This window comes from Dasypus novemcinctus, chromosome 23 (genome assembly GCF_030445035.2).
Source record: "Dasypus novemcinctus isolate mDasNov1 chromosome 23, mDasNov1.1.hap2, whole genome shotgun sequence".
Taxonomy (NCBI): Eukaryota; Metazoa; Chordata; class Mammalia; order Cingulata; family Dasypodidae; genus Dasypus; species Dasypus novemcinctus.
In genome coordinates, this window is record NC_080695.1 from 66,128,599 (window position 1) to 66,154,505 (window position 25,907).

At 44.5% G+C, this 25,907-nt stretch overlaps 1 protein-coding gene across 50 annotated transcripts in view; it reads right to left on the minus strand.

The window, feature by feature from the left end:
• RBFOX1 (RNA binding fox-1 homolog 1) overlaps positions 1-25,907 on the minus strand; it is a 1,470,157-nt gene that overhangs the window by 121,834 nt on the left and 1,322,416 nt on the right. For all 50 annotated transcript variants that reach the window (XM_071211399.1, XM_071211389.1, XM_071211388.1 and 47 more), the window contains one exon: positions 4,078-4,221. In XM_071211399.1, the coding sequence (XP_071067500.1) occupies positions 4,078-4,221 (144 nt within the window). The remainder of the gene's footprint in view (positions 1-4,077; positions 4,222-25,907) is intronic.

The window sequence follows — 25,907 nt, forward strand, 5'->3', positions numbered from 1 at the left end:
TGTTCAAGGGACATAGAATAAAACATGAAAGGAAAGGTTAGTTCTAGGAGTGTGCATGGCCACTAAGAAAAAGCATCCTCCCAGCTTTTCAGAGTTGGCTCCATGTTTGGAAGGCATCATGTCATGTCCAAGGAAATGGCCTGACCAGTCATAACATCAGGGTAGGAGAATCTTTGGACTTCAACTCTGAAGGTCCAGGAAGGCCTCATCTATTTTATCACTGAGCAGGTGGTCATGAGACCTGCTTTTGCAGGCGCCCAAAGTCACATGATCTGCTTTTTGTGAGAATAAATAGAAACTTGAGTAGATCATTCTCCTTCTCAGTGGATCTGGATTTTGATAACAGAAGCAGGCTTTGACATTAACAAGGGTCTTAGACAAATATGAAACCTGTACTCCCCTTGCAGTGGTTTTTGAAAATGGCTAGCTCAGAAGGCTATGTGGCCGAGGTCTGAATGTTTTCTAACCCTCCTCTCCCACCCCAAACCCAGACATTTACATTTTAAATATTAGGTTAATTAATCATTCTGCTTAGGAGCAAGAAACTGCAATTAATTTGGTGGAAGTCTGCTATCGATTGAATTGGGTCCCCCCAAACCACATGTTCAAGTCCGAAGCTCCTGTCTTGTGCATGTGGCTCCATGCGGAAATAGCATCTTTGAAGATTTTAATAGTGAAGATGAGGCCAACCTGGACTAGGATGGGTCCTAATGCAATAGGACTGGTGTCCTTATAAGGAGAGGACATTTGGACACAGTCAGTAAGAGACAGAGAGAAGGATGTCCTTGTGATAGAGATAGAGATTGAGTCCATATGTTCATTTCCAAGAATCATAAAAAATTCAATGTAAACCAAGTGCACATGCATGCAGGCTGCTTGTCATGACAAAGAGAGCTCACAAAGAAAGGAGCTTGGCCCAGAGTCAACATGTCTTCCAGAACCACTGCCCGATACTATAAAAGATCCATTCAATCGTACCCCAAATGGTGTTTAAAAAGGTTTGGGGGGAAGTGGACTTAGCCCAGTGGATAGGGCGTCTGCCTACCACATGGGAGGTCCAAGGTTCAAACCCCCGGCCTCCTTGACCCATGTGGAGCTGGCCCACGCGCGGTGCTGATGTGCACAAGGAGTGCCCTGCCATGCAGGGGTGTCCCCCACGTAGGGGAGCCCCACACACAAGGAGTGCACCCCGTAAGGAGAGTTTCCCAGCATGAAAAAAGTGCAGCCTGCCCAGACATGGCGCCGAACACACGGAGAACTGATGCAGCAAGATGACACAACAAAAAAAGAAACACAGATTCCCGTGCCACTGACAATAGCAGAAAACAGATAAAAAGAAGAACACGCAGCAAATGGACACAGAGAACAGACAACGGGTGGGGGGGTGGGGAAAGAGAACTAAATAAAAATAAATCTTTAAAAAAATAAATAAATAAAAATAAAAAAGACTCAGGCTTTTGCTTTGGGCATCATAGCCACATCACTTCTTGCCCAAGAAATGAAAAAAAAGGAGCTCTAAGATGGGCTAAAAGATTAAATGCCAAACACTGGGACAAATCAAATACTTCCAAAAACAGGAGGACGAAGAGAATATGGAGTGCAGGGAGGAAGTAAGTTGTCAGAGTCGCAAAAAGAGGTATTGAAGCCTGTGTTAAAAATATAATGTGCGATACTTGTGGTAATGGGTGTTTGCTGTGTTGCAAACTTCATAGTACAAGTATTAATTTTTTCAAACGTTGGAATGCCTCCTGCCCAAATGAGCTTACGAACCTGCCTGAGATAAATGTAGTTTCTTACAATAACCATGATCTGAAAGAGCAGGTCACGTGTAAGGCTAAACCTGCAAGTGGGGAGCCAATGGGAATGTTTACAGATGCCTTTCGACGGGATTTGGGCTGATCGTACCTCATAACGAGCATGGGTTTGCCACCGTTGAACGTTGGCAGAAAGAACAGACTTCCAGGATTTAAAAATTGTTTCTTTAGAAGGGTGGTTGTAAATTGGGGGCGGGTGGGGGCCCTCAGAGTTACTGCAAGAAGTCCAGGAATTCATATGTGCTGTGGTCATTTTTATGGACAAACCCATACAAAAAAACAAAACAAACAAACAAAAACTCTTGCATATTTTGTTAAACGAACACAGATGCTGTTTGTGATGAGCAAAATTCATTTCAACGTGACTGCCATTAAGCTGCATTTTCCTCACTGATAGTGAAGGTATAACGCGTAACTGTCAGCTGCTCGACAATGTTTTGCTTTTAAAACAAGTTATTCTGAAACCCACAGGTTTTGAGCAAGGCTTGGCGACTGGTGAGACCTGCTCACCAGAATAGAGGACCGGGTGGTAAAACATGCAGATGTGGGGTCCCTTCTCTGTGGCTTCTACCCGGGAACATCGTGAGTGCCTCTCTGGCTCAGGAGCCAAACACTCCGGTGACCTTCAAGACATCCGAGCAGGCCAGGGAGGGACGAGCACCCTTAGGGGTGGGAACTGGGGTGCACATGAAGGTGAGTGGTGCCGTGAAAGAGACCAGGATGATCATTAGGAGGTCGAAGTCGACGCCAGCACCCCAGTGACACCTGATGGGTACAGTGAGACTGAACAGCAAGACATCTTCCAAACCTGGCCGGGCAAAAAGAATAGAATTCCTCTGGTGCCCATCATTCAAACCTGGTCTCGCTGCTTTACACACACTTAACCTCGACTTTAACTTTGAATGCTCTGCACTTTTCAAAGTCATCTTTGACCTGCGAGTGCCCGAGGGTATCTCTGCTCTGGAAGAGTTAGAGGGCTCAGCTCAAGGTTATTACCAAATGAGGGAGATAAAAGTGCAAATGCTGACCTTTCCTCTGAAATGTCAGGATTCAAAGTCTGAGTATCTTAAATATTAGGATGCTTGCTCTGCCTTTGTGTCAGGTACATACTTGATAAACATCATGTGTGCTAAAGAAATAAAAGGAACAGGCTAAGCCCCAAATTGCAGTCCTTGAGGAATGAACCAGAGCTTCCCTGTCCAACTTTGTACTGAACTAGGCATTCAAGTTGGACCTCTTCTTATTCCTTTTGTAACATCTGTATCCATCCACAAACTCTCAGAAGAAGAGACCCAGAAGCAGCCAACTTCTGCTCTGCCCAATGTTAAGGAAGTCATTGTTTTCATTGAATCTGCAGATATTTCTTTATCACTTCTAGAAAATTCACATTTTTTCCTGTTAATATAAACTAGGAACAATTTATTGTAAGCGTCCCCATCCATGCTGGGATGTCGTGGACAAACAGACTGGCTACATTTGCAAATGAATAATATCCAAGTCCTTTCATGATTTTGTCCTTTGGTGGAGCGAAGTCAAAAAAAATGCCAAGCTCCTTCCTTCCCAATAGTGCAGATTATCTCCCAGAAAAAGAATCAGGGTCACGATGACGCACGATGAAGCAACCCTCTCATTTATTTCCTCTGGGTTGGCGCCTGGGTAAGGCTGTCATTTGGGGCCTAGAACATCATATTAAGTTCCTTTGAACCCACATCGATTCCAGGTGAAGGTAGGCTGAAGAGTGCAGGGCAAACTCAGAAATCTCTATGTTTTTAAATTGTGGGTTTATCCAGAACTAGTTATTCTCTGCAGATGCACCTAAAATCTAAATGCACAGTGCCTGGGAAAGAGCAGGGTTTGCAGGAAGATAGCAGGAGCCACTCTTCCTGACAATCTGGCAATTGCCAACAGAGAAGAACCAAGAAGGCGCCTAGTGTATATCTTATTTAGCCATGGGATGGGGTCCCAGGCCACAGGATTTGGGATAATAAATGGGTTTGTTTTGACTGTGAACAACCTGAGAGTTCATTTTCCATTTGAGACTCACATTACTTAGGAAAAGAAGAACATTTGGCAAAGCACCTGCAGAGTAATTTACAGCAAAACCATAAGGAGATCTAAAGCACACCATACCCATAGACCAAGACTTAAAATATATTTTTCCTGGGTAAACATCTCATCTTAATATTTTAAATACCAATAACTTAAGGACGGGACGACTCGGCAGGCAGATGTGGGAACCGTAAACAAGAAAGGGGTTACTCACGCCAAACATTTGTCGAAGGTCCGGATCCCGGAACCTGAAGGGAATATTTGAGACATGCAGCCGCTTGGGCTGGGACTTGTTTTCCGTGTTTTCCGAAGGCTGTGTCTGGGACTGGCCATCCGTCGGGGCCGCATCATCTGTCTGCTAAAAGAACAAGAGCAAAGCAAAGAGGCTCTGAATGGACTCAAAGGCTCTGCTCCGATGTGCTTTTGTTTTCCCCTAAGTGGTAGGAAAATGCAGGAACGAAAGACTATGGAAGAGGACAAGGCTACTGAATTATTTGTTCATTCATTTACTAATTCAATAAATATTTGTTGAACATGCACGCTGTGCCCAGCATGGAGCTGGGATTCCACAGTGAACAGAAGCAGACAAAATCCCTGCCCTCATGGAATTTATATTTTCCTGGGGGAAGACAGACAATAAGCACATTAATAAAAAAAGATAGAATTTGGCAGAAGGATATAGGCACAATGGAGAAAAAAAATAAAGCAAGGAAAGCAGACTGGGAGGTGTGGGTGGTGGGGAGTTTTAAAAGGTAATCAGAGAAAACCTTGAGAAGGGGACATTAATCATTAAAGATAGGAGAATGTGTATTCTGCAATCAATTTTTCAGATCTTGAGATATGCCTGCATCATTGTTGAGACTTGTAAAGATAAAATATTATCTATAAATGCAGTGAAAAAAATTTGAAAAGGTTGTCTGGCATTCTGCAGTTCAAATCATTACCCAACTCACACAATTTTTTTTAAGGGATTTGAGCACTTGGTTGTGCAGACCTGTGCTGTCCAATACAGTTGACCACATGTGGCTATTCAAGTTTAAATTAATTAAAATTAAATAAAATTTAAAACCCAGGTCCTCGTTTGCATTAGTCACATTTCCAGGGCTCAGTAGTCATCTGTGGCTGGTGGCTTCCATATTGGATAGTGGAGATACAGAACATTTCCATCAGTACAGGAAGTTCTACTGAGCTATGCTTGTGTAGATACTTTTATATTATTTGCATAACCCACTCTTCCCCAGCCACCCTCCCCCCAAAAGCCTGTATAACATGCTATCACCTTGGCCCCCATACGTAATCACGGCCTAGGAGAAAAATCACAGTAGCATTTGGTATCATTATAGCCATTGCCATACTCTCAGTTTTAGAGTCTTAATGCTCTGGACATGTTTCATTGTTTTACACACTTTCTCTGCAATTAGCGTATGTTGCCTTTAGGTGACAGTAGATGTCATCCGCATCAGATGGCTGCTTATCTGAAACCATGACGGAAAGCCTCTGCTGGTGAAGTCCATCACTTTTATGAACAGGGAATCGTCCTTACCTATTTAAAAGCAATTCATAAGCATACAACTGGTAAACAAACAAACAAAAACCCTTTCAATACAAGCAGCTAGATGTTAAATAATAAAGACCCAAAGAAGATTATTTTACAAAATGAAATAATAGTGACCTACTCATCAATCCTTCCTTTAGATTTCATTTGCATTGTCCTGCCCAACACGTTCTTAGTCATATTTTGAAATGAGGACTGCCTGGTGGCTGGCACACTACTATGTCAAGCTAGTTTGGAAGCAAAAGCCCTCCCAGGTGACATCTTCAACTTTCAAGGCCATCTCATGATGACAACATCAGTGGACTTAGTCATTTTGCCTGCGCTGTTGGAGTGACTAGGAGGGGTGCTAAGAGTCTTCTTATCTGGAAAACGGGGAATGATAACAGTTCACAGCTTAAAAGCCTTGTGAAGATCAAACACAATAATGTGAACAAAGTTGGCAGAACTCTTCCAATAAATGGAAGGTAATATCACCAGAGTGATGATGGTATCAAAAAGGTCAATAGAGAAAACTCTAAAGTTCCCCTCAGGAAACCTAAAGGAAAGCTCTCAGTTACTTATTAACCACATCTTCACTGAGCAACTACTAACATATGAGTCAGTTCTCCAAATCACATGCCATTCTCAATCTAGTGGAAAAGAAAGGGGTAGAAAAAGACAATTATAACATGGACTGTTAAGTGCTAGGGTGAGATGAAACACAAAGAACTGAGTCAATTTAAATCAGGGCCACACAATACAATGGGAGCCTCAGGAGGGCTGGTCACATCTGGCAGTTAAATTTTAAGTGGGAGAGAGATACCTAAGGAAAGGAATGAGGGAGCCAGAGGCTGTGACAGGAGAGGGCAAAGTGTGTGCAAAGATGCAGAGGTGTGAAATGGTGTTCCATATTCAGGGGGCTATACGTGGGCTTTAGCAACACTGGCTGGAGGGGTTCCATATAGAGGAAGGGCAGGAAAGAAGATCTCAGAGAGAGCCAGAGTCTGAACTTCATTCTCAAAGCTACCAAGAGCCAGTGGATCAAAGCAAGGGTGTGGCATGGCCAGCCCACAGCACAGGGGCTGGGCCATGGTAGGCAAAGGATAAATGCTTGTTTAATGACCGACTGAGCGAATGAATGAATGAGAATAAATGAATGATGAGTGCATGAATAAACTAAACACATGAGTAAACAATCAACTTGGTCATCTCCAAGCAAGGGTATAAGTTCATTATTATAAAGCTGAGCTCCCCACATTGCAGGACCTTGTGTATGAGGATCAGTTACACATCCGTGAACCAGAAATGACCTCGAGTCATGAGATCATCACCCATCAGAGGTAAGGGGTCTTACTATTTTAACACAAGTCTCTAATTTTGCAGAAGCAGCAGCTCAGGGTTGGGGCTAGAGGCTAATCTTCCAGCCCATTTTTCCCTCTCCTATTAGAAATTGCTGCTTAAATGCAAATTAAAAAGAGCTCCTTCTCATCCCAAGAAAAAGACTTACATTTGGATTTGTATACAACTGCTGGATGTTTCAGTTTAATAAACCTAATTAGGAATTACAGAGATTATGATTAAACATATTAAATGATTAATGACATTATGCCGCTCATGTGAAAATTAAAATTAATCATCTTCAGTCAAACAGGACTTTGGAGAAATCTTTGTGTTGTTTTCTTTGATAAAAACATACAATGCTCAATTAATCATTTTGTAGTGCATGCATATATACAAATGCTCATAAATTGTTATGGAGGAATACTCGTGTGTTAAAAAATATTTAAAGGAAACAAAAGTGAAATAAAAATCAGGCTGAAAATGTTTCAGACTATTGTGGGCATACGAAAGGGACAAAGAAGGGGGAGGATGTTGGGATTCAGAAGCTGGAGAAGAAAGACCCCCCAAAAAAACAAAACAAAACAAAATATCCAGGCTGAGCGAGGCTGTTTTTATGGTATGGTATCGCACAAAGAATGAGGAGTTTCAATCTCGCCAATCTGAGCGTGAGCCCGCCCCCTCACTTGCAGGTCTTAGGCAGGACCCTTCAGCTACCTGAGCCTCAGTTTACTCACCTGGGAGATGAGACAATGGCGGTACCAACCTCACCAGGCTTTGGGATGATCCGAATGCAACAGGAGGTTTGCAAAGCAGCTTGAGGCATGTGAGGGGTAAGACAGTCATGTGGAATAAATCAGGGTGTGAGCTGTTTCTCTTTCCCTTCTTCCAGGAAATTTTCAGGGCAGACATGCAGAACAAGTGTGTGTTTTAGGTCCCTGTTTAGTTTCCTAGGGCTTGTGTAGCAGTTTTCCACAAATTGCCTGGCCGAAACCAACAAATTTACTCTCACAGCTGTGGGGCCAGAATTCCAAAATCAGGTCAGCGGGGCCGGCTCTGGCCAAAGGCTCCAGGGGAGAATGCCTCTTGGCCTCATCCAGCTCTCTTGGCTCCAGGCATTCTTTGGCTGCACAGCTCCAATCCCTGCCTCGCTCTCCACTTGGCCTTTGTCCACTGTGTCTGAGACACTAATCTCCCTCTTTTCCTAATAATGACACCTGAGTTTGCATTTAGGACCCACCTCAAATCCATGATGATCTCAGCTAGAAGTCCTTAAATTGTTTATAATACAACTACAAAGACCCTTTTTCCACATAAGGTCGCTGTGGCATAATGAGAAGCTTGGCTGGTCTTGGTCCCCACTTTCAAGGCTGAGAACCTCTAAGTCTTCGGAATTTCCCAGAGAGGAGAATCTCTTCCTCGTGGTTGTGGGCCCAGGACCACACCTGATGGCTCATATTCTAAAGAGGGAGGGGCCCGCCACACCTGGAGCCTTAGGGTGAGGTGGCCATGGGAGAAACCAACTATGTGATCAGGGGTTGGGGCTCTGGGGCCCTCCTACAGCTCAGCCTCTTGACCTCAGGGAGCGGCGGGGTTTGGACTGAGTTCAACCACATGGACATTGGTTCTCTCCACCATGACTACTTAATGAGAAGCTGCCATCATTAAGAAGATTCATCTCTGTGCTGGGAGGGAGAGGCATTGGGACTTCATGTGGAGAGGACATAGAAGTTGCCTCCAGATGCTCATCCTCTGTGTCTCCACTTTTGGCTCCCTAGTTGTGTCTTTTGGCTATAATAAAATTATAAGTATGGGTTGCCCTTATGCGCACCTCAGCAGAGTCCCAGAGATAGATAAAGTAGATACAACCCCAGGTATTGGTTCTTCTGAGGGCTACAGAGACCCACAGGTTCTATAGTCATGGCAGATGGAGTTCAGTGCAATGTCAGTTGGTCCTACTTTGGAGTTTGTGTTTCTGTGTGATGGACCTGGACTCAGATGTGATCTTTGTTCACAAGCCTCTCCTGTTACTTTTACCAGATCTGTAGTTGGCGCTGGGGTTTAGCGTATACCCAGGGGACCTGAAACTCTGGACTGACCATGTGATAGCCAGGCCCTGAGTCTCAACAGACTTGTAACTCCTACATTCTGGTTTATTGGACTTACCCCACTCAGCTAACATGGAGGGGAAGAAGGTCAACCACCACACCAGGGAGCCAAGAGTGCCTACAACTGAAAGCAGGAGGATTGCATCCAGCATCCATGTGGAACCTAAGCTCCCTCTTGATATAGATGTGGAGTGGACACAACCATTCCAAGGTCCACAGGATGGAGGAATAGAGTATGGATTAGAGTGGAGTTACTGATATTCTATTCATGAACTATTGTGATTAGTAATTGAAGAAAATGTGGCATTGGTGTGGAGGAATTGGCCATGGTGGCTGCTGGGGGTAGGGAGTGGGAGGAAGAGATGTGATGTGAGGGCATTTTCGGGACTTGGAGTTGTCCTGGGTGGTGCTGCGGGGACAGTTACCAGACATTGTATGTCCTCCCATGGCCCATTGGGTGGACTGTGGGCTATGGTATGGATGATTGACCATGAGGTGCAGTGGTGCTCAGACATGTATTCACCAAGTGCAATGAATGTCTCATGATGATGGAGGAGGTTGTTGTTATGGGGGGAGGAGTGGGGTGAGGGGGGTGGAAGGTATATGGGGACGTCATATTTTTTGAATGTAACATTAAACAATTAAATAAAGACAAAAGGAAAAGAAAAAAAATAAGTATAGCACTTTCATGGAGTCGTAGTGAATTGTTAAACCCCAGGAGGTGGTTTGGAACCCCCATATTTGTAGCCAGCTGGTCAGAAGTGTGGGTAGACTGGGCCCCAGACTTGCAATGAGTGCCTACAGGACAGGCTCCTAGAGGGCCGCCCTCGCCTGATGGAGTTGACACAGCGTTTGCAGTTGGTGCCAGAAGATATTGAGGTGGTAGGAGCTTTGGGAACTGGTATACAGTCACATTTGCAGGTTCTGGGTGTTAGGACATGGACATATCTTTTGGGGGCCATGTTTCAAGCAGCTGCAGTCCCTACTAAACAAACCCAAAGGGTATGTGTTGGGAGCAGCTGTTATCAGAGAGCGGATTCCCCTCCTGCCCGTTCAGGAGGCCTGAGGCTGCCGAAGGCCTGGGCCTCAACCAGGTCTAGAAGGAGGGCGTCCCTGTCAGAGCTGCCCCCAGCCCCCCGCCCGCCACAGGCTTCACTCCAGCGAGTCCCCTAAACAGAGAGGAGACCCTAGTCAACCTCCTTTTGCGAGCCCCGGCTTCTCCACTGTCTTCCTGCCTCACCCCCAGGGATGCCAGGCCCTCAGCTGGGCTGGGGCCCCCACCCCTCCCCAAAGGCCACCAATGTGCTCTGACGGGACTGGGAATCTGCCTGCAGGTTCCCAGACCAGGAAACGGTCTACAGGTCCCCAGTGCCGAGCACTGCCCCTCACCCAAGCCATCCGCAGCAGCAACAGCCCCCAGAAGTTCGTGGAAGCTTACTACAAAGGCAGGTGGTGACATTTCCAAGGAGGAAAAGAAACCGAGAAGCTAGAAAACTCACTAACGGGATTAAACATCTAGAACGAGTATTCCTGAAGGGCAGTGTCTACCTGATTTGCGGTGCTACTTCCCAAGGCTGTTGCATGGCAAGAGGAGGGGTCGATAGGAATTAATTGCTGAAAGAACTCTTGATTTGTCTGCATCTGTTTTTTTTTTTTAAATCACTTTTTGTTGCTTAAAGTGAGACCTGTCTACATTGGAAAGGAGTTTTGGATAGCCGTATTTGAGCGATCAGAAGGTGGGGCACAGCATCCTAGCAAATTAACAGTGGTCCACTGACCCAGAAATGGGAAGGCATTGGAGACAGTGAGAAAACCGAGGCTGCCAGAGGTCCTCTCCCGCTCGAGGCCTCCGACGGCCGGTGGTCTCCAGCTCAGAGCGCCCTGTCCCTACCCAGCTTCCCCATCTCCTCCTTGCTTCTGCCTGGAAGGCCCTCTCCTGCACCCACATGCCTTGCTCCCTCTTGCCAGTCATCCAGTCACAGATGTCTTCACTGCCCTTATCTCCAACAGCGCCAGTGGCCCACTCCTTGCCCACTGATTACTTTCCTAGCACACTTCACTTCTTACCCTTAGAGTACCTGCTTCTACGGGTATGTGCATTGTCTGTCTTCACCACCAGGATGTAAATGTGAGAACAGGGTTGACGGCTGATTGGCTCACTGCTTTATCCCTACCACCTGGAACAGGGTTTCTCAATCTCAGTACTATTGATATTTTGGGCCAGATCATCCCTGTTCCTGCTGTGGGGATAGGGGTGAGTGGGTGCAGTGTAGGCTGTTGAGCAGTATCCCTAGCTTCCACCCACTACATACCAGTAGCATCCCCCACTTGTCACGATCAAAAATGTCCCCTCGGGGCCAAATGTCCCCTGGGAGAGAAAACCATGCCAGTTGGAAGGCACTGACCTAGAGCATGCGGCGGGTCTCAGCAAACATAGGGCATAAACTTGGCCAGGTGAGCTGCACGGCGCCTCACTTGAAGCCTCTTAGTCTGCAGATGCGTGAACGCATAACCCATTAGCCCTCCTGGATCTCTGGGAGTTGGGTTATGAGATCACAGCCTTGGTGAACTAAGTCCCAGGCCTAAAGACGAGGGGGTTGTGATTATTATCACTAGCAACAGAGTTAAAACCACTGCCTCTGTTCTTTAGCTGCTCACGACTCTGAGATGCAACCTCACAACCACACAGGAAAGGCTGCAAGACCCAACATGGAGGCAAGTTCATTAACCTCAAGAGGTGGGTTTCGGAGCACTTGGCAGAGGTTCCCCAAAAAGCTCATTAGGAGACGGATGCCAGCTTCTCTCTGGCCCAGTGCTAAGGTCCTGTTAGGAAGCGGGCTGTGTGCTGCAGATTCTTCTTAATAAACAAACTCCCCAGGTATTGGCGTAGGTTATAAATGTTAAAAAAACACCACCGGCACTTTAATCTCCTGAAGATCACTTAGGGCCTCCACGAAGACTTTAATAAAGAACCGCGGGGCTCCCTCCTCTATAATCGTTCCTAATTCAATGAATAGCTCTGAGCAACCCAAGGCTAATCCTGGTGAAATTGGATTTTGATATCGACCAATCCAGGAATGACTGTTGGAGAGAATACGCATAGTCCCATAGAAGTTGTGTCTGTTAGATGCCGTCTGCACCCTAGGGTTTTCTCTGAGTCTATTGTAAACACTGCTTCGGGGAACACAGGTGGCATCTTCAGGTGAGACCAGGTAGCAGAAGCCAGTGGCAGGGATATTTGTGGCTGGACGCCTCTGTGCTACAAATCTGGTTCCATCATTTCTAGTCCGGCCACTTAAACCATTCTGAGCCTCGGTTTCCTCGACTACAAGATGAGGATGAGGAATTTCCATCACAGGGTTGCCTGTGTTCTCCTAAGGTACTTGAGGCACCCCATGTGACCATCAGCAGGATGGATGAGAAAAATGTGACGGGTGCAAACTCAGAGAGGACGCTGAGCTGTTAGCATGAATTGGATGTCAGAGAGAAATTAGAGATGTAGAAGCAGTGCTGAGTGGAAAGAAATTACAAATGAAAGAAGAACCTTATCAGAGCATATTTGATGAAAATTGAAATATATGTACTTACAAAACAATGCTAGATTTTTTTAAGGATGGCAGCCAAGCACTTCGGAGCAGCACTGTCCAAAAAACTAAAATGTGTGCCACACGCACAATTTAAAAAATACCTAGCAGCCATGTTAAAAAAGAAAAAAGGGGTGAACGTATTTTTAAAAATATGCATATTTTAATCATGTATCAAAAGATTTCATTTCAACATTAATCAATATAAAAATATTAATGACTGCATTTCTGACAGCCTTCAAGCAGTTCGTGTCTGCTGGTACAGTTCCCACTACAGATGTAAGATAAAGAAGGTACTTGCGCTTCCTGTCTGTCTGGTTTGTGGCAGCTGTGATTGAATGAAGGAATACAGGAAATTCTAAAAACACGGGAAGGGGGAAATAATCTTTACAACTCAGAAATAAACTTAAAAACAGCAAAAAAAAATTTAATGAGATTTTGCACATTCTCTTTCTCTTTGCACTGTCTTCAAAATCTTGTATATATTTTACTGTTCTGACTCATCTCAATTTGGGCACTCAATTTGCATTAAAAATACTTGATTTGTATTTAGAGATAAAAAAATTGTCAACAGAATACCAAGATTTTCCAAACATAGTTAAAACTTTGCTATAAATGGAATTCAATATCAGTGTTCAAATTTAAACTAAAGTTGAAGCAAATTAAAAATTTAGCTGTAGCCACATTTCCAGTGTTCAAAAGCTACATGGTTGGAGGCTCCCTGTGGTTAGCAGAATTACGGGCCCTCAAAGGAGTCCACGGAACCTGTGGATTTACTACCTTACTTGGCAGTGGAAGTAAGGTTGCTAATTGATTGACCTTACAATAGGGAGATGATTCTGGATTTTCCAGGTGGGCACACAAAGTGGAAGAGGGAGGCAGAAAGGGGGAGCCCAGAGTGAAACACCGTGAGGACTCAATTTAGCTTTGCCAGTTTTGAACACAGAGGGAGGGAACACAAGCCAAGGGATGTGGGCAGCTTCCAGTAGCCAGAGAAGGCAAGGGAACAGATTCTACCCAGAACCTACAGAAAGAAATGGTGCCCTGCCAACACCTTGATTTCAACCTGGTGAGATTCATGTCAGACTTCTGACTTACAGAAGTATGTAAGATCATAAATTCCAGGTGTTTAAGCCATTGAGTTTAGTGGTAATTTGTTATAGCAGCACTAGGAAACTAATACACTCCTACATTGGACAACACAGATACAGAACATTTCCATCACCACAGAAAGTTCTGCTATGGACAGAGCAGTTTAATAGTGTGTTGGGGAGGATGGAAATGGAGAAGATGTATAAAAGGGAGGAAAGTCAAGAAGGAGAGAAAGACAAAGTGAGAGAGAAACAGAGAGAGAGACTCCCTGAGGGCAATGAGGATGATGCGCTTTGAAATGAGGAATTAAGTCAGTTATGTATCTTGATATCAAGTAAAAAAAAAATTTTTTTAATTAAATAAATTAGGGACAAAAATATCTTCCTTGCATGGTGTTGTAAGACTTGAAAATAGTATATATCACATCTCCAGGAGAGGACATCTCACTCTAAGGCAGATGGAATTCTCTTAGCGGCAAATGCTACTTTCCTTGCTGTCATTGTTATTACATCATTGGTCATATTTCCCTTCACTGCTTCTTAAATGATGCTTAACCTATTTCTGCATCCATGGACCCATCACAGGTTTCATGAAAGTCATGGACCCACTCCCTCATTTGCATATCCTTTCAGGAAATTCCCACCTCCCTAGAGGCTCCAGAGACACCCTTGAACAAGGATTTCCCCTGGGGAATCTTAAGTCTGCAGGGCAGGTTGATAAAGACTTTGTCATATGTGTGTCCAGAACGAGCTGCACTTGACAGTTCCTAATCACCAAGAACCAACAAGTTTTTCCAAACTGTCTCAGGAGGATACAACAGCAAAGAATCACTCAAGAGGAACCCACCTAGGCACTAGGTTTTGCCTCTTCATCAAGATCCTTTCCTCTACTGAACCCAAATTCTTTCTTGCTGCATGGAAGGTCATTTGCTTTTCCCTTATCCTGAGTCAAGATAGAGGATCACCAGTCACCACTGATGCTGAATGCTACCATCCACTAGCTTAGAGGCAAAGTGTGGAACTGGTGAAACAACTGGGAAAAGGACTGAAAGGAAACCCATGATGAGGTCCTACCATGAGTTGGACACCTTGCTAGGTGTTTCCTATCCCTTATCCCACAGAACCACTGAAACAGCTCAGAAAACTGCCGCTCAGAGACCTCTCTGAGGTGATATGTCCCAAGTCACACAGCTTGGAGCAAGAATTTCTGACTCTATGTTTTTGGGACTCTGCACATTTCACCTGCCTCCTAAGGTTGTGGTGAAGATTTTGATGCTCTGGAAAGTTTAAAGACGGCCCTAGAAGATGACTGCAAAGTATTTGAACTAAAGAGTAAAGATGCAGGGAAACTCCAAATGCCTGTGCTCCTAGGCTGGGCTGGAGCTAGCTAGAGGCCCAAGTTCTGTGGATAGGGCCTCATCACGTTCAGAGTTTTCTTTTAATTAACCCTCCACAAGCAAGCCAGGACGCTTCAGATGCCTCCGTTGGCCTTCTAGGGTCCAGTGTTCCCCTCTGTTGAGCTCTTAATAACCATAGTTTTGATTTACAAATTTGCTGGCCTCCCTGTCCCACAAGAAGATGAATCTTCCTGGAATAAATACAGCATCTACTGCATTTTTGAAGCCCTTGAGCGTGGCACATAGTGGACATTCAGCAAGGCTGTATTGACTTGTTCCAGGACCCTCTTCTGGACCAGCTGCTTCTTTTTCCACGAGCAGCCTCATCTTTGCCATCAAGGCATCAAAATCTAAACACCCTGACAAGACGCTCAGGAGGCATGGTTTCCCCTCCAGCAAGGCGTCCGAATATTCAGCATCTCCCCTCCTACCGTCTCACTCCCCTGATGCACAAAGCTCTTAACAGTGACAAATTTTAAAAAGTGTACTTTTGAATAGCCAGCTGCTTCTCCCTCCTCCGCCAATCAAGTTATTTCTCAGAGAGAAAAGCTTGTGAGTGTCTTCGAGGCATTATTTGATTAAGTTGACAATATTATGTGAGTGATGGTTGAGTACCCACTGCGATGTACTTTGGACCAAATTGATTTGTGTAACGAACACTTGCTCTCTCTCTTCTTGCAGCCTGAATAGCGCTCTTGATTTAGCCCGTAATGCCGGGCGCCAAGTAAATTTACAGGGTCCACAGTCCCTCTCTCTCAATCTGGAGAGAATAGCAGGAGCACAGTATGGGTTGACATAATTCAATACATTGTACTATAAGCGCAGAAAATAATATCACAGAGCTCTGCAATATACCTATTTGATTTGATTTGTAAACCTGATAAAAAAGCAATCGAGAAAAGTTCAGGGGGAAAATATATATGTTCTAAGCAAAAATGTAACTATATTGAATGTGTACAAAGAATGGGGGGGGGGAATCATGCATACTAAATCAACTTCAGACTTTGCATTAGACAATATTGTACCATCTCCATTTAAAGTGGAGCAAGACTGTGAAAAGTTATTTCCCATTAAAAATAATAATAATGGTAAGCTCGGGGAACGTGAATTAAAACCCACGTTTCGGGTTTTCTCACAATCCTACTTCAAAACGGGGCCGGTGCAGATTCACTCAGCTTCCTGCTTTTTCATTTCAACTCCAGAGGCAAACAAATAAGTTAATCACACAGCTTTGGATGTAGTTAATGCCTCTTTCCTAGCTCTGCGGGCAGATTCCACAGCCAGGTGACACAGATTTAAGAAATACATCGCATTCCCCTCAACTCGAATACATTCACTGCTCGCTCAGTGATGAAATGCCTCAGAAAGGAGAAGGGCTAGAGGACAGAGAAAGGCTGACTCCAGACTCTTTTGCCATATTTTAGTCTTTGAAAGTATAGGATGAGCATGTAAGAGGCCAGATGTTTAACACATCAGTAAAAGAGATGGACTGTCAAGGTGTCATTGAAACAGATGCCTGTACACACCTGGGAATAAGGATGGGTGTTTTGTCCCGGAGAGGGACACGGTTTACACTGGGCTTGAATCCAGGTCCTCCCTTATCCAGTCATTCAAAAAATATTTATCGAGCACCTAGTACATATATATCAGGCCCTAGGGATACAGCAAGGCGTTGGGGAACGGTGTCAGCTTATCAGAGGGCAGAGTAAAGAAAGTGTCTTTTCCCTACTCCATGTTCCAATAGCTTTGACTTCAAATTTCCAGGACTAAAGAGTTTTAAATAGCAGTAGAAGTCGTACTAGTAGTATTAGTAATAATAATAATAAATATGTATAGATTCCAGAATCAAACTATTTGGGTTTGAATTATAGCTTCACCACACTTTCTAGCTGTGTGACCTTGAAAAAGTCACTTACCTTCTTTGGTCCTAATTTCCTTCCTCTAGAGAACAGGAAAAACATTAGCACGTACCCTGAATGAGTTGACACACATACGTGTGTAGAACGGTGCCTGGCCCGTAGTTAGGGCGACGATCAGCGTCTAAAGCAGTGCCTGACTTCTAATAGCCATTCAAAAAGCAGTGGTGGAATGATCAGCGCTCTGTTCTCGGCATGCATTGTATTTCATTGCTTCGCCCAGTGACCCAGAGAGGATGATTCTATTATCGTTCCTACTTTAGGATAAAGAAAGTCAGGTTCGGAGAGGTGAAGTTTCTTGAGGACACTCGGTCAGTCCGCGGGAGGCAATGTGGCAGAGTGGGTCAGAGCCTGGGGAGTGGAACCTTCTGGGTTAAGTTCCTTAGTGGGCTCTTAGGAAGATGGGACTGCTTTCCGGCCACTTTGCTATTAAAACTCAAGCCTGTGCATTTTTTTTCCTTTTATTTTTCTCCCTCCTCTCCCCCCCCACCAGTTGTCTGCTCTCTGTGTTCTTCTGTGATCACTTCTATCCTTATCAGCAGCACGGGAATCTGTGCTTCTTTTTGTTGCGTCGTCTTGTTGCGTCAGCTCTCTGTGTGTGCAATGCCGTTCTTGGGCAGGCTGTGCTTTCTTTCGCGCTGGGCAAACCAGTGCATTTTGAAGCTTCCAAAGTCAATGAGGCGTGCGTTTTCTTCCTGTTGCTACAGACTTGTGGCTGGAGGACCTGCAGGGGGCAGAGGGCATTTCCTGCCTCTTCACCCCCACCGCCCCAGCACTCTGGAGCGTCTGTGCCAGGAAGTCCACCTCCAGGACCCTCTTCCTTTTTCCCCCATTGGATTTTGTTCCTTTGGGGTTAGGGACTGGGAGAAGGGACCGCAGGGGTAGGGAACGCCGGATGAGCCTGACGCGTCTAGGTGGCGAGGATCTCCTCTGCTTGCTCTCTCATCCTGCTGGGGCTCAGGGGACACTGGCAGTTTCCGTAGAGCCGTCATCCCTGTACCACTGGAGCAGCGTCCAGCCATCCCCAGTGGCCCTTCATTATTGCCAAGGATCTTAGGTCTTATTCAGCCCTTGCCAGTGCCAATGCTCCCAACTGTCCTTTTAGGTGGGGTGTCCCTTCCTCAGCCCTGGGTTTTCTGGACAGCATTGGATCTTCTGCCATTTCCTGCGAACTTTCAAGATCCCCTGAAACCACTGGGAACAGGTGGTGGCGCTCACCCGCATCCTCCACCACAGTTCTTTCCCATCCTGCTGCTTAGACTGCCCCCCAGCAAGCCTCTACCTTCATAAATCCCCCCAAAAGGCATGCATGAGTCGCCATGTCAGTGCTATCCCCCCGCCCCTGCCAATGAGTATAAGGAACATGATACGTGCTCCCAAGAGCTCCAGCACTGCTTCCTGATTTGATGGTATCATAAAGGCGAGTCTTCTTGTTCACTAGCTCAGGAGGCGTCAAACCTTACGAGGTGGCAGCCCCCCTGCCCCTTCCTGTGGCGTCTGCCCTCTCCATGAGCAATTCCTTTGGCAGTCTCTCCTCACCCCACCTTTACTTCCTTGTCTGCTTTAATCTCCTGTCCCACTAGGAAATCGAGGCCAACTTACAAATCAATTATTTATAAAAGTTGCTATTTCATAGTGAATCCTCAAATCCACCTACCTCAAAGATCTTCCCCCCTAACATATCATATTATGCAAGATTTAAGTGAATCAAAGAGCAAATTTATACATGATGTGAATTTCCCAGGCCTAAGAAAACTTCCGTCAGCACAAGCTGGTAGCAGAAAATCGGTGATGAAGTTAAGATTGGATTGATCTCAGCTAACACCCCCTGCTCTTCCTTACTCATTACGTCTTTCTTTGTATAAATGCTTCAAAGTGACAAGCACTCAGGGTTTCAAGCGAGGTCTACTGGGGTTTGTCCAATATACACCAAGACATGTGTAGGTATCATTCATTGTGCACATTGACGTCTATTCACATAAATATGACAGTTAAAGACTCTGTCACATCAAGTACACAATTTCTGTAAACGGACGCAACTCACATTACTTCTGGGTTCCAAATACCATTTGGCAACAGACATGTTTCTGTTTCTCCTACACTGGAGGGCGGGGAAGGGAATAAGCATATCTCAGGAACTGGAAACAGTAAGAAGCATGCTCTGAGAATAACGGTGCCGACATCGCTGTGGTAGTTGCTCTTTTCCTTGACAGAGACAGGAAACAATTTCCTAAAGGGCCAGAGAGTGGACAGCTTCGGCTTTGCGGGCCACCTGGTCTTGGCCACCTGACACAGCAGTCATGGATAATATATGAACGAATGAGTGTACGTGTGTTCCCAATAAATCTTTATATACAAAAACAGGAAGTGGGTTGGATTTGGCCTGGGGACCATAACTAGCTGTGGTTTAATCTTAGAGGAACAAATACTCCGGGTCTACATTTTTCCATTTAGCTACCATTTTAAGAATGTCTGCATAAAGAACAGTTGCTAGACGCGAGGACTAAAGGGATGGATAAAACAAACCCTGAATCTTTGGGGACCTCACAGTCCAGGGAGAGAGAGACACACATAAAATTACCGGACAGGGGTGAGGTCTCTGACTGAAGGACCTTTTGGATACATAATTCAACAAGAGAGGAACACAGAAAACTTCTTGGAGAAAATCTTATTCACCTACAAAATCTGCAGGCATACATTAGCTTACCAGAGCTCAAGAGTTAAGCCCTTTGGTATTTTAAAAATCTAATTCTTAAAATGAGAAAAAAGAAACATTCACTGGTCCTGCGGGTGGCTCTCCTCTAATTATCTCATCCACGGGTCTAAGGAAAGATAATGAAACTTGAAGTCACCACACTTGGATCGTCAGCATGATGCTGTGTGACCTTGAACAAGTCACTTACCCTCTCTTAACCTCCATGTTTTCATTCATGAAGAGGAATGGCAACACCACCTCCTCTCAGATCACAGAGAAACAAATGAGATTGTGCTCCTTCTAGAAGGGTTTTGGCTATTTTCAAGTGTGGTTCACAGACAGTCAATGGTTGCCATTCTTCAGGAACACACTACTTAAGCTGTAAGATTCGATCCCACAGCAGGGCGACACTACGAGGCTTTCCGTCCATGGAATCCCTCAATTCAGAGGACTTGCACTCAAGTCTGACGTTGTCACTGTCTCACTATGTTGCCACATTTCTAGGATGAGAGTCCTTGCAGCTGGCTGCATGAAGGCATGGGTGGCCGTGCAGGTGCTGATCAGATCCAAGATTTCAAGTCCCTGGGCAGGGTGAGAGGAGGGTGGGGCAAAAGGCTCTTCCAAAGTAGGTAAGATGGTTTCTGTGACAATTTGGATATGGATCCCAAAAGAGATGATTTTTGAACTAATCCATCCTGTGGGTGTGAGGCCCTTTTCTTTGGACGTAAGTGAGGTGTGACTCTGATTGGGTCTAGACCCTCTTACTGGAGCTTTATAGAAACAGAGAGGGGGAAGCAGATGTGGCTCAACTGATAGAGCATCCGCCTACCATATAGGAGGTCCAGGGTTCAAAACCAGGATCTCCTGATCCATGCGGTGAGCTGGCCCACGCGCAGTGCTACGTACAAGGAGTGCCATGACACGCAGGGGTGTTCCCCATGTAGGGGAGCCCCACATACAAGGGGTGCACCCTCACAAGGAGAGCTGCCCCACATGAAAAGTGCAGCTCGCCCAGGGGTGGTGCCACACACACGGAGAGCCGATGCAGCAAGATGAAGCAAAAAAACCAGACACAGACTCCCAGTGCCACCAAGAATGCAAGTGGACACAGAAGAATACACAGCGAATGGACACAGAGAACAGACAATGGGGTGGGGAAGGGAAGAGAAATAAATAAAAATAAATCTTAAAAAGAAAAAGACTTAAAAAAAAAACCCCGAGAGAGGGACAGAGAGACAGAGAAACAGAAAGGCAGAGAAAGGAAGCTCTCAAGAGGCTGGGCCCATGGAGCAGCTTAAGGCCAAGGAGAAGAGCCATATGCCTGATGACCATGAGGCAGGACGCCAGGATGCCAGTAGCTGACTTTGGTGAGAAAGTATTTCTGATGGTTTGGACATTTCACGGTCTCAGAAATGTAAGTTTTATCCCAAATAAAGTTCCCATTATAGAAGCCAACCCATTTCTGGCCTTGGCATTGGCAGCCCTAGGCAAACTCAGACAGTCGCCCTTAGCAAGAAGCCGGCTCCATGGTCTGAAAGGCAGATAGGGTTGCCTACCGGCTGGAGATGCACAGGTACTGCATCCACCTGCGGGCAGGTGTGGCCTGCTGGTCAACTCTCTCAAAGTGCAGGTTTCCAGGCCCTCCCTCAGACCTACCCATTCATAATACGATGGACCCAAGAGGAAGAAGAGGCATTTTAAATAGTCTCCACGGTAACTCTAACGTACTCGAACATTTTAACAGCCACTGGTTGTTTGTTTGTTTGTTTTTGTTTATTTTGTTTTTGAAGTCCTGGGGCCATGGATTGAAACTGGGGCCTTGCATGAGGGAAGATGTTGAGGCTCAACCACTGAGTCACATCAGCTTCCCTGAGTTGGTTTTTTCATTTGTTTTGCTTGTTTGTTTTTGTTTTTTTCAGGAGGCACCAGAACAAAACCAGAGCCCTCCCGTGTGGGAGGCGGGTGCTCAACAGCTCGAGCCGCATCTGCTCCTGTGTCCACTGTTTTAATGAACCTTAATGTAAAGCAGGGATTATAAAGTACAGTCGTGATAATATTCTCTTATGAATTGTAACAAAGGTGCCACGCTATGGCAAAACATTGATGGGGATGGCTATATGGGAACTCTATATTCTGCATGGCTTTCCTGTAAACTTACCGCTTCTCTGATACAAAAAATAAATTATTGTTATTAAAAGCCACTGTTTTATAACCAAGGGAGGCAAGAGTGAGTTTTTATACCTGGACTGAGAAACTAACTTGGATTGGTACCTCTAATTCCCAGCGATTTGACCTTGAACAAGAACCTTCACCCTGTTAAGCCTTTAAAATGAAGATTTGTGAACTCATTCCTTCAGAGCGTATTGGCTGACCACCTTCCTTGTGGGTGCATGAGAACCATGCTTCTACAACAGGGAGGCTGGAAAGTGGGATGCAATGCAAACTGCTTCCCAGGGCTACCGGCGTTCTGTGAGCCCTCCGTGGACATTAGTCACAGAAATCCACGGTGGCCTTCCAGAGCAAAATCATTGCTTAGGGACAAATCCCAAGCCTTGGAACGGATCTTTTGTCTATCGAACAGTGTTTGCCCACAGTTACTAGACTGCCCTTGATTGGGTGGTGGGGGGAACATGCTTTCTCACTGATTTAAAACCTTTACCTAGAAAACACATATTTTTAAGGCAGATGGGAGAAGAGTCTATAAAGACAGGTAACGTTTCAAAATCAAGTCAGATTTCCTTATAAACATCAGATGTGCCCTAGTTTCTATGTGGTTCAAACAAAAATATATGGAGGGAGAGAGAGGAAGGAAGGGAAGGCGGGCGGAAGGGAGAGATGTGTAATGTATATATCATAATCAATCACCAAGTGGGGTTCCAAGGCAGATGGAACATTCTGATGGGGAGGCTCATGACTGATTTTGATTATTTGATGCTTTCGATCTTTTATATTGAATTTGAGATTACAAGCCTGCTTTTCCATTCAATCCTGCACTGCAGCTTTCCCCAACATTTTGTTATCTTTGCCTAAACCTTTCAAGAAAGGCCTCTGAACTGTCTGTCCTCTTTGGTGGATGCAAGGGAAATAGGATTACTGCCACATTCTTTAACACAGAGAAACCAGCCTTCATGGAAGGGTAAAATAAAATAAAACTCTGGGATATTTTCATTCGGTTTAAAACAGGAGTAATAAGTTCAGCATAGCTGCCCATGAGCATTTCCTAGAAATACGAATCCCATCTACATTTTTTCAGATGCTTATCCTATTATATGTTATTTTCACACACTTATTTCCTATGTGCTCTTAAAAAGGCTGATGGCCCTGGCTCAATAATATCAAAGTGCTCATTCACCAGGGGCGCTTGGTAGAAATGCAGATTCCAGGGCTCCAGCCTTTTCAGTGCTCATTTAGGCGGTCAGCGTAGAGTGGGGAATGAGCTGGTACTTCTTTGCAAGAGCCAGTTGTTAAATTGTTCCAGATTCTATGAGCCTGACGTTACATGTGACCATTAATAAAAATTGACTTTTATAAACCCACAATTTATTAAGGTATATAAGTACTTAAAGAACATCACTTCCTTATTATTTTCCACATTTTGTTATTATCTGTGTTCTTGGGACTTTTCCCATGTATGGTATCTGAATGGCTGGAAAACCTATATAACAGTGTTCTAGGGCATGTTTTTTCCTAACTTTCATTCAGGGACAAGGCGTTGGCAGCTTGACCTTGGCCATAGTAGGAATATTTGCAACATGGAAATTGGCAAATGCAACAAATCTGCCTCTTCCCTCCCTCTTTGCCTGCCCCCTCTCCCCACCTGTTGGCTTTTTGTTTTGTTTGTTTTATAACATTTATCAATATATCACTGCGTGGAGCCAGCAGTGTACGCTTGCATTTGTAACAAGCCAAGAGGCAATTCTGGGCCAGAGTCTAAGAAAATGCTGGTAAGGACTTAGGAAAGTCAGTCTCTGAAGGCATCCAATTCTGGTCATTTTGCCAGTTGCTTTAAAACTCGCTTTGGCAGTAAGGCAGTGCTAAGGTTTGATAAGAGGCTCAACTCCAGAGGCAGAAACACCTGGTTTAGACCTGGCCCACCACCTGTGTGAAAGCTCAGTTCCCACGTCACTAGAATGGGCTATTGCCCCCAGGCAGACTCACAGGAAGGAAGGATCTGTTAAGGAGTTAGTATGGGTGTGACTCCTAGTCCTTGTTCCATAAATAATAGCTGTTCCATGATGGGAATGTCCTTGTTGTTAACGGAGGCCCTTGAGAGAACGTGCTCAAAATCACAGAAACAGCTGATGAATATTGAAGCTGACTGAGGAATCTGAAACTTGGAAGGTTTCAGGAAAAAAGCATCCTATTTCAACTCCTTCATTCAAATACTTATTTTCTAACAATAGTAATGTACATACCACGTGCTAGGCATTTTACACAGATTATATCACTCACCCTCATGACAACTCTATAAGGTTGGTGCAAAAATTATGCCCATTTTATAGATGAGGAAAGCTCAGAAGGAGGTTAAGTTCACACAGCTAGGAAAGAGGCAAGCAGTCCATGGAGGACACTTCCAAGCCAGTGGCCCTGTTGAGGCACCATGGCCTTCTTGGGGATGGACTCTCTACTCATAAGAGATGGTTGAAGCAAAAGGCAAAAACAGATCCTTGAAAGGAAATTCAAGGTAAGAGTTCCATTGTATGAGGAACCCACACTATTGGAGAGTTATCTGTGATCTCTGAAGGAAACAATATGACCTTCCCCTAAAAATACACTTGCTGGTATTACCATCTAAGAAAGAGGTTTGAAGGAGGTAAACAGATGACTTGAGGAGACATGCTATTTTTAAGCCTCACATGCTACAGATTCAACAAAAGGAATTTGGCAGGCAGCGTGATATAAAAGAAAAAGGACTGGACATAGGACCAGCAGACACGGATTTGAATCCTGGCTCTGACACTTCTCAGATGAGCTGTGTGGCCTTGGGCAAACCTTGAGACTTCTTAGAGCCTTATAAACGGTGGTAATACAATTCCATCCTGAGAATTCAACAAATCAGCAAAACTTAAAAGCTAGGCACAATTCCCTGGACAGCAAAGCAAGCAACAAGCATTACTTTCTTCTTATAGTTCAGAATTTAATATTTTGGTGCAACAACTATTCATCAAGCACTATGTCCCAGGTACATTTCTAGATATTGGAGATGCAAAGCGGAAAAAGGAGATAAAATTCCCTGCTCTGGAGAAGCTGAACTTCCAGTGAGGAAGGGAAAAGAGAAGCAATGGCACGACCTGCAAGCACACTGCAGAGTGTGTTAGAAGTGCAAGCACCCTGGGCAAAACATTGAGCAGAGGAAAGGACTGCGGATGCTGAGGCGGGTTTCAAATTGTAACGAATGGCCCGGAGAAGGGACAGGAGTCGAAACCCGACAAAGAGGCGGGAGCCATGACCCAGGCATGGGAACAGCTGTGCACAGCCTGGAGTCATGGGCATAGTATTATTAAACAAACTGCAGGCTTTACTTCAATTTCACTCATTTTTCCACTAACATTCTTTCCTTTTCTAAGGTCCCATCCAGGATATCAAGTTGCATTTATAGGATTTTAGCTTTTACTCTGCTAGAAACGGGGGAGGAGAGCTGGAAGGCCTTTCGGCAGAGAAGGGACATGATATGACTTATGTTTAAACAGAATTCCAGTGTTGTTGTTTTTTTCTCTATTACATCTTAGTTAACAGGAAGAAGGTAATATTATTGGAATTCTAACTTACTGGGACCTTACCAACACTGCTTTTTAATTTTTTTTTTGTTTTTCTTTCTTCTTTTGTTTTTTTTTCTTTTTTCCTATTTTGTTTTTTGTTGTTCTTTTTATTTGTCCATTGTTACTGGTTTTTTCTTACAACAGCCCTTTAGATCATCCACAGAATAACAAATATCCTTTAAAAATGAAATTATTGGGTATTTTATAAATACAAAATGGTATATAAAGGCTAAATAATAAACACAATATTCATTTCCTTTTAAAAATTATAACTTTTATCAGAGAACTTGTAGGGTTATAGAAAAATCATGTAGAAAATACAGAACTCTCATGTCCTCCCCAGCTCTTTTTCCTAAATACAAAATACTAAATAATGAATATAATATCGTTTCTTTAGAGTTTTGCTTGACTTTTGTGAATGCTAATTGTCCCAACACCTTGGATTAATATTACCCTATTCTCCCTAACATCCAAGTATTTTCAATGTCTATTTTCTCAATCGTCTGAACTAATAAGATCGTGTGGTTAGGACAGGGTGATATTGTAGCCAATATGACAGGTTTGATGCATGCATTTGGCTTAATTCAAAAAAGAGAAACAAAATAAGAGCTTTCAGCAACTG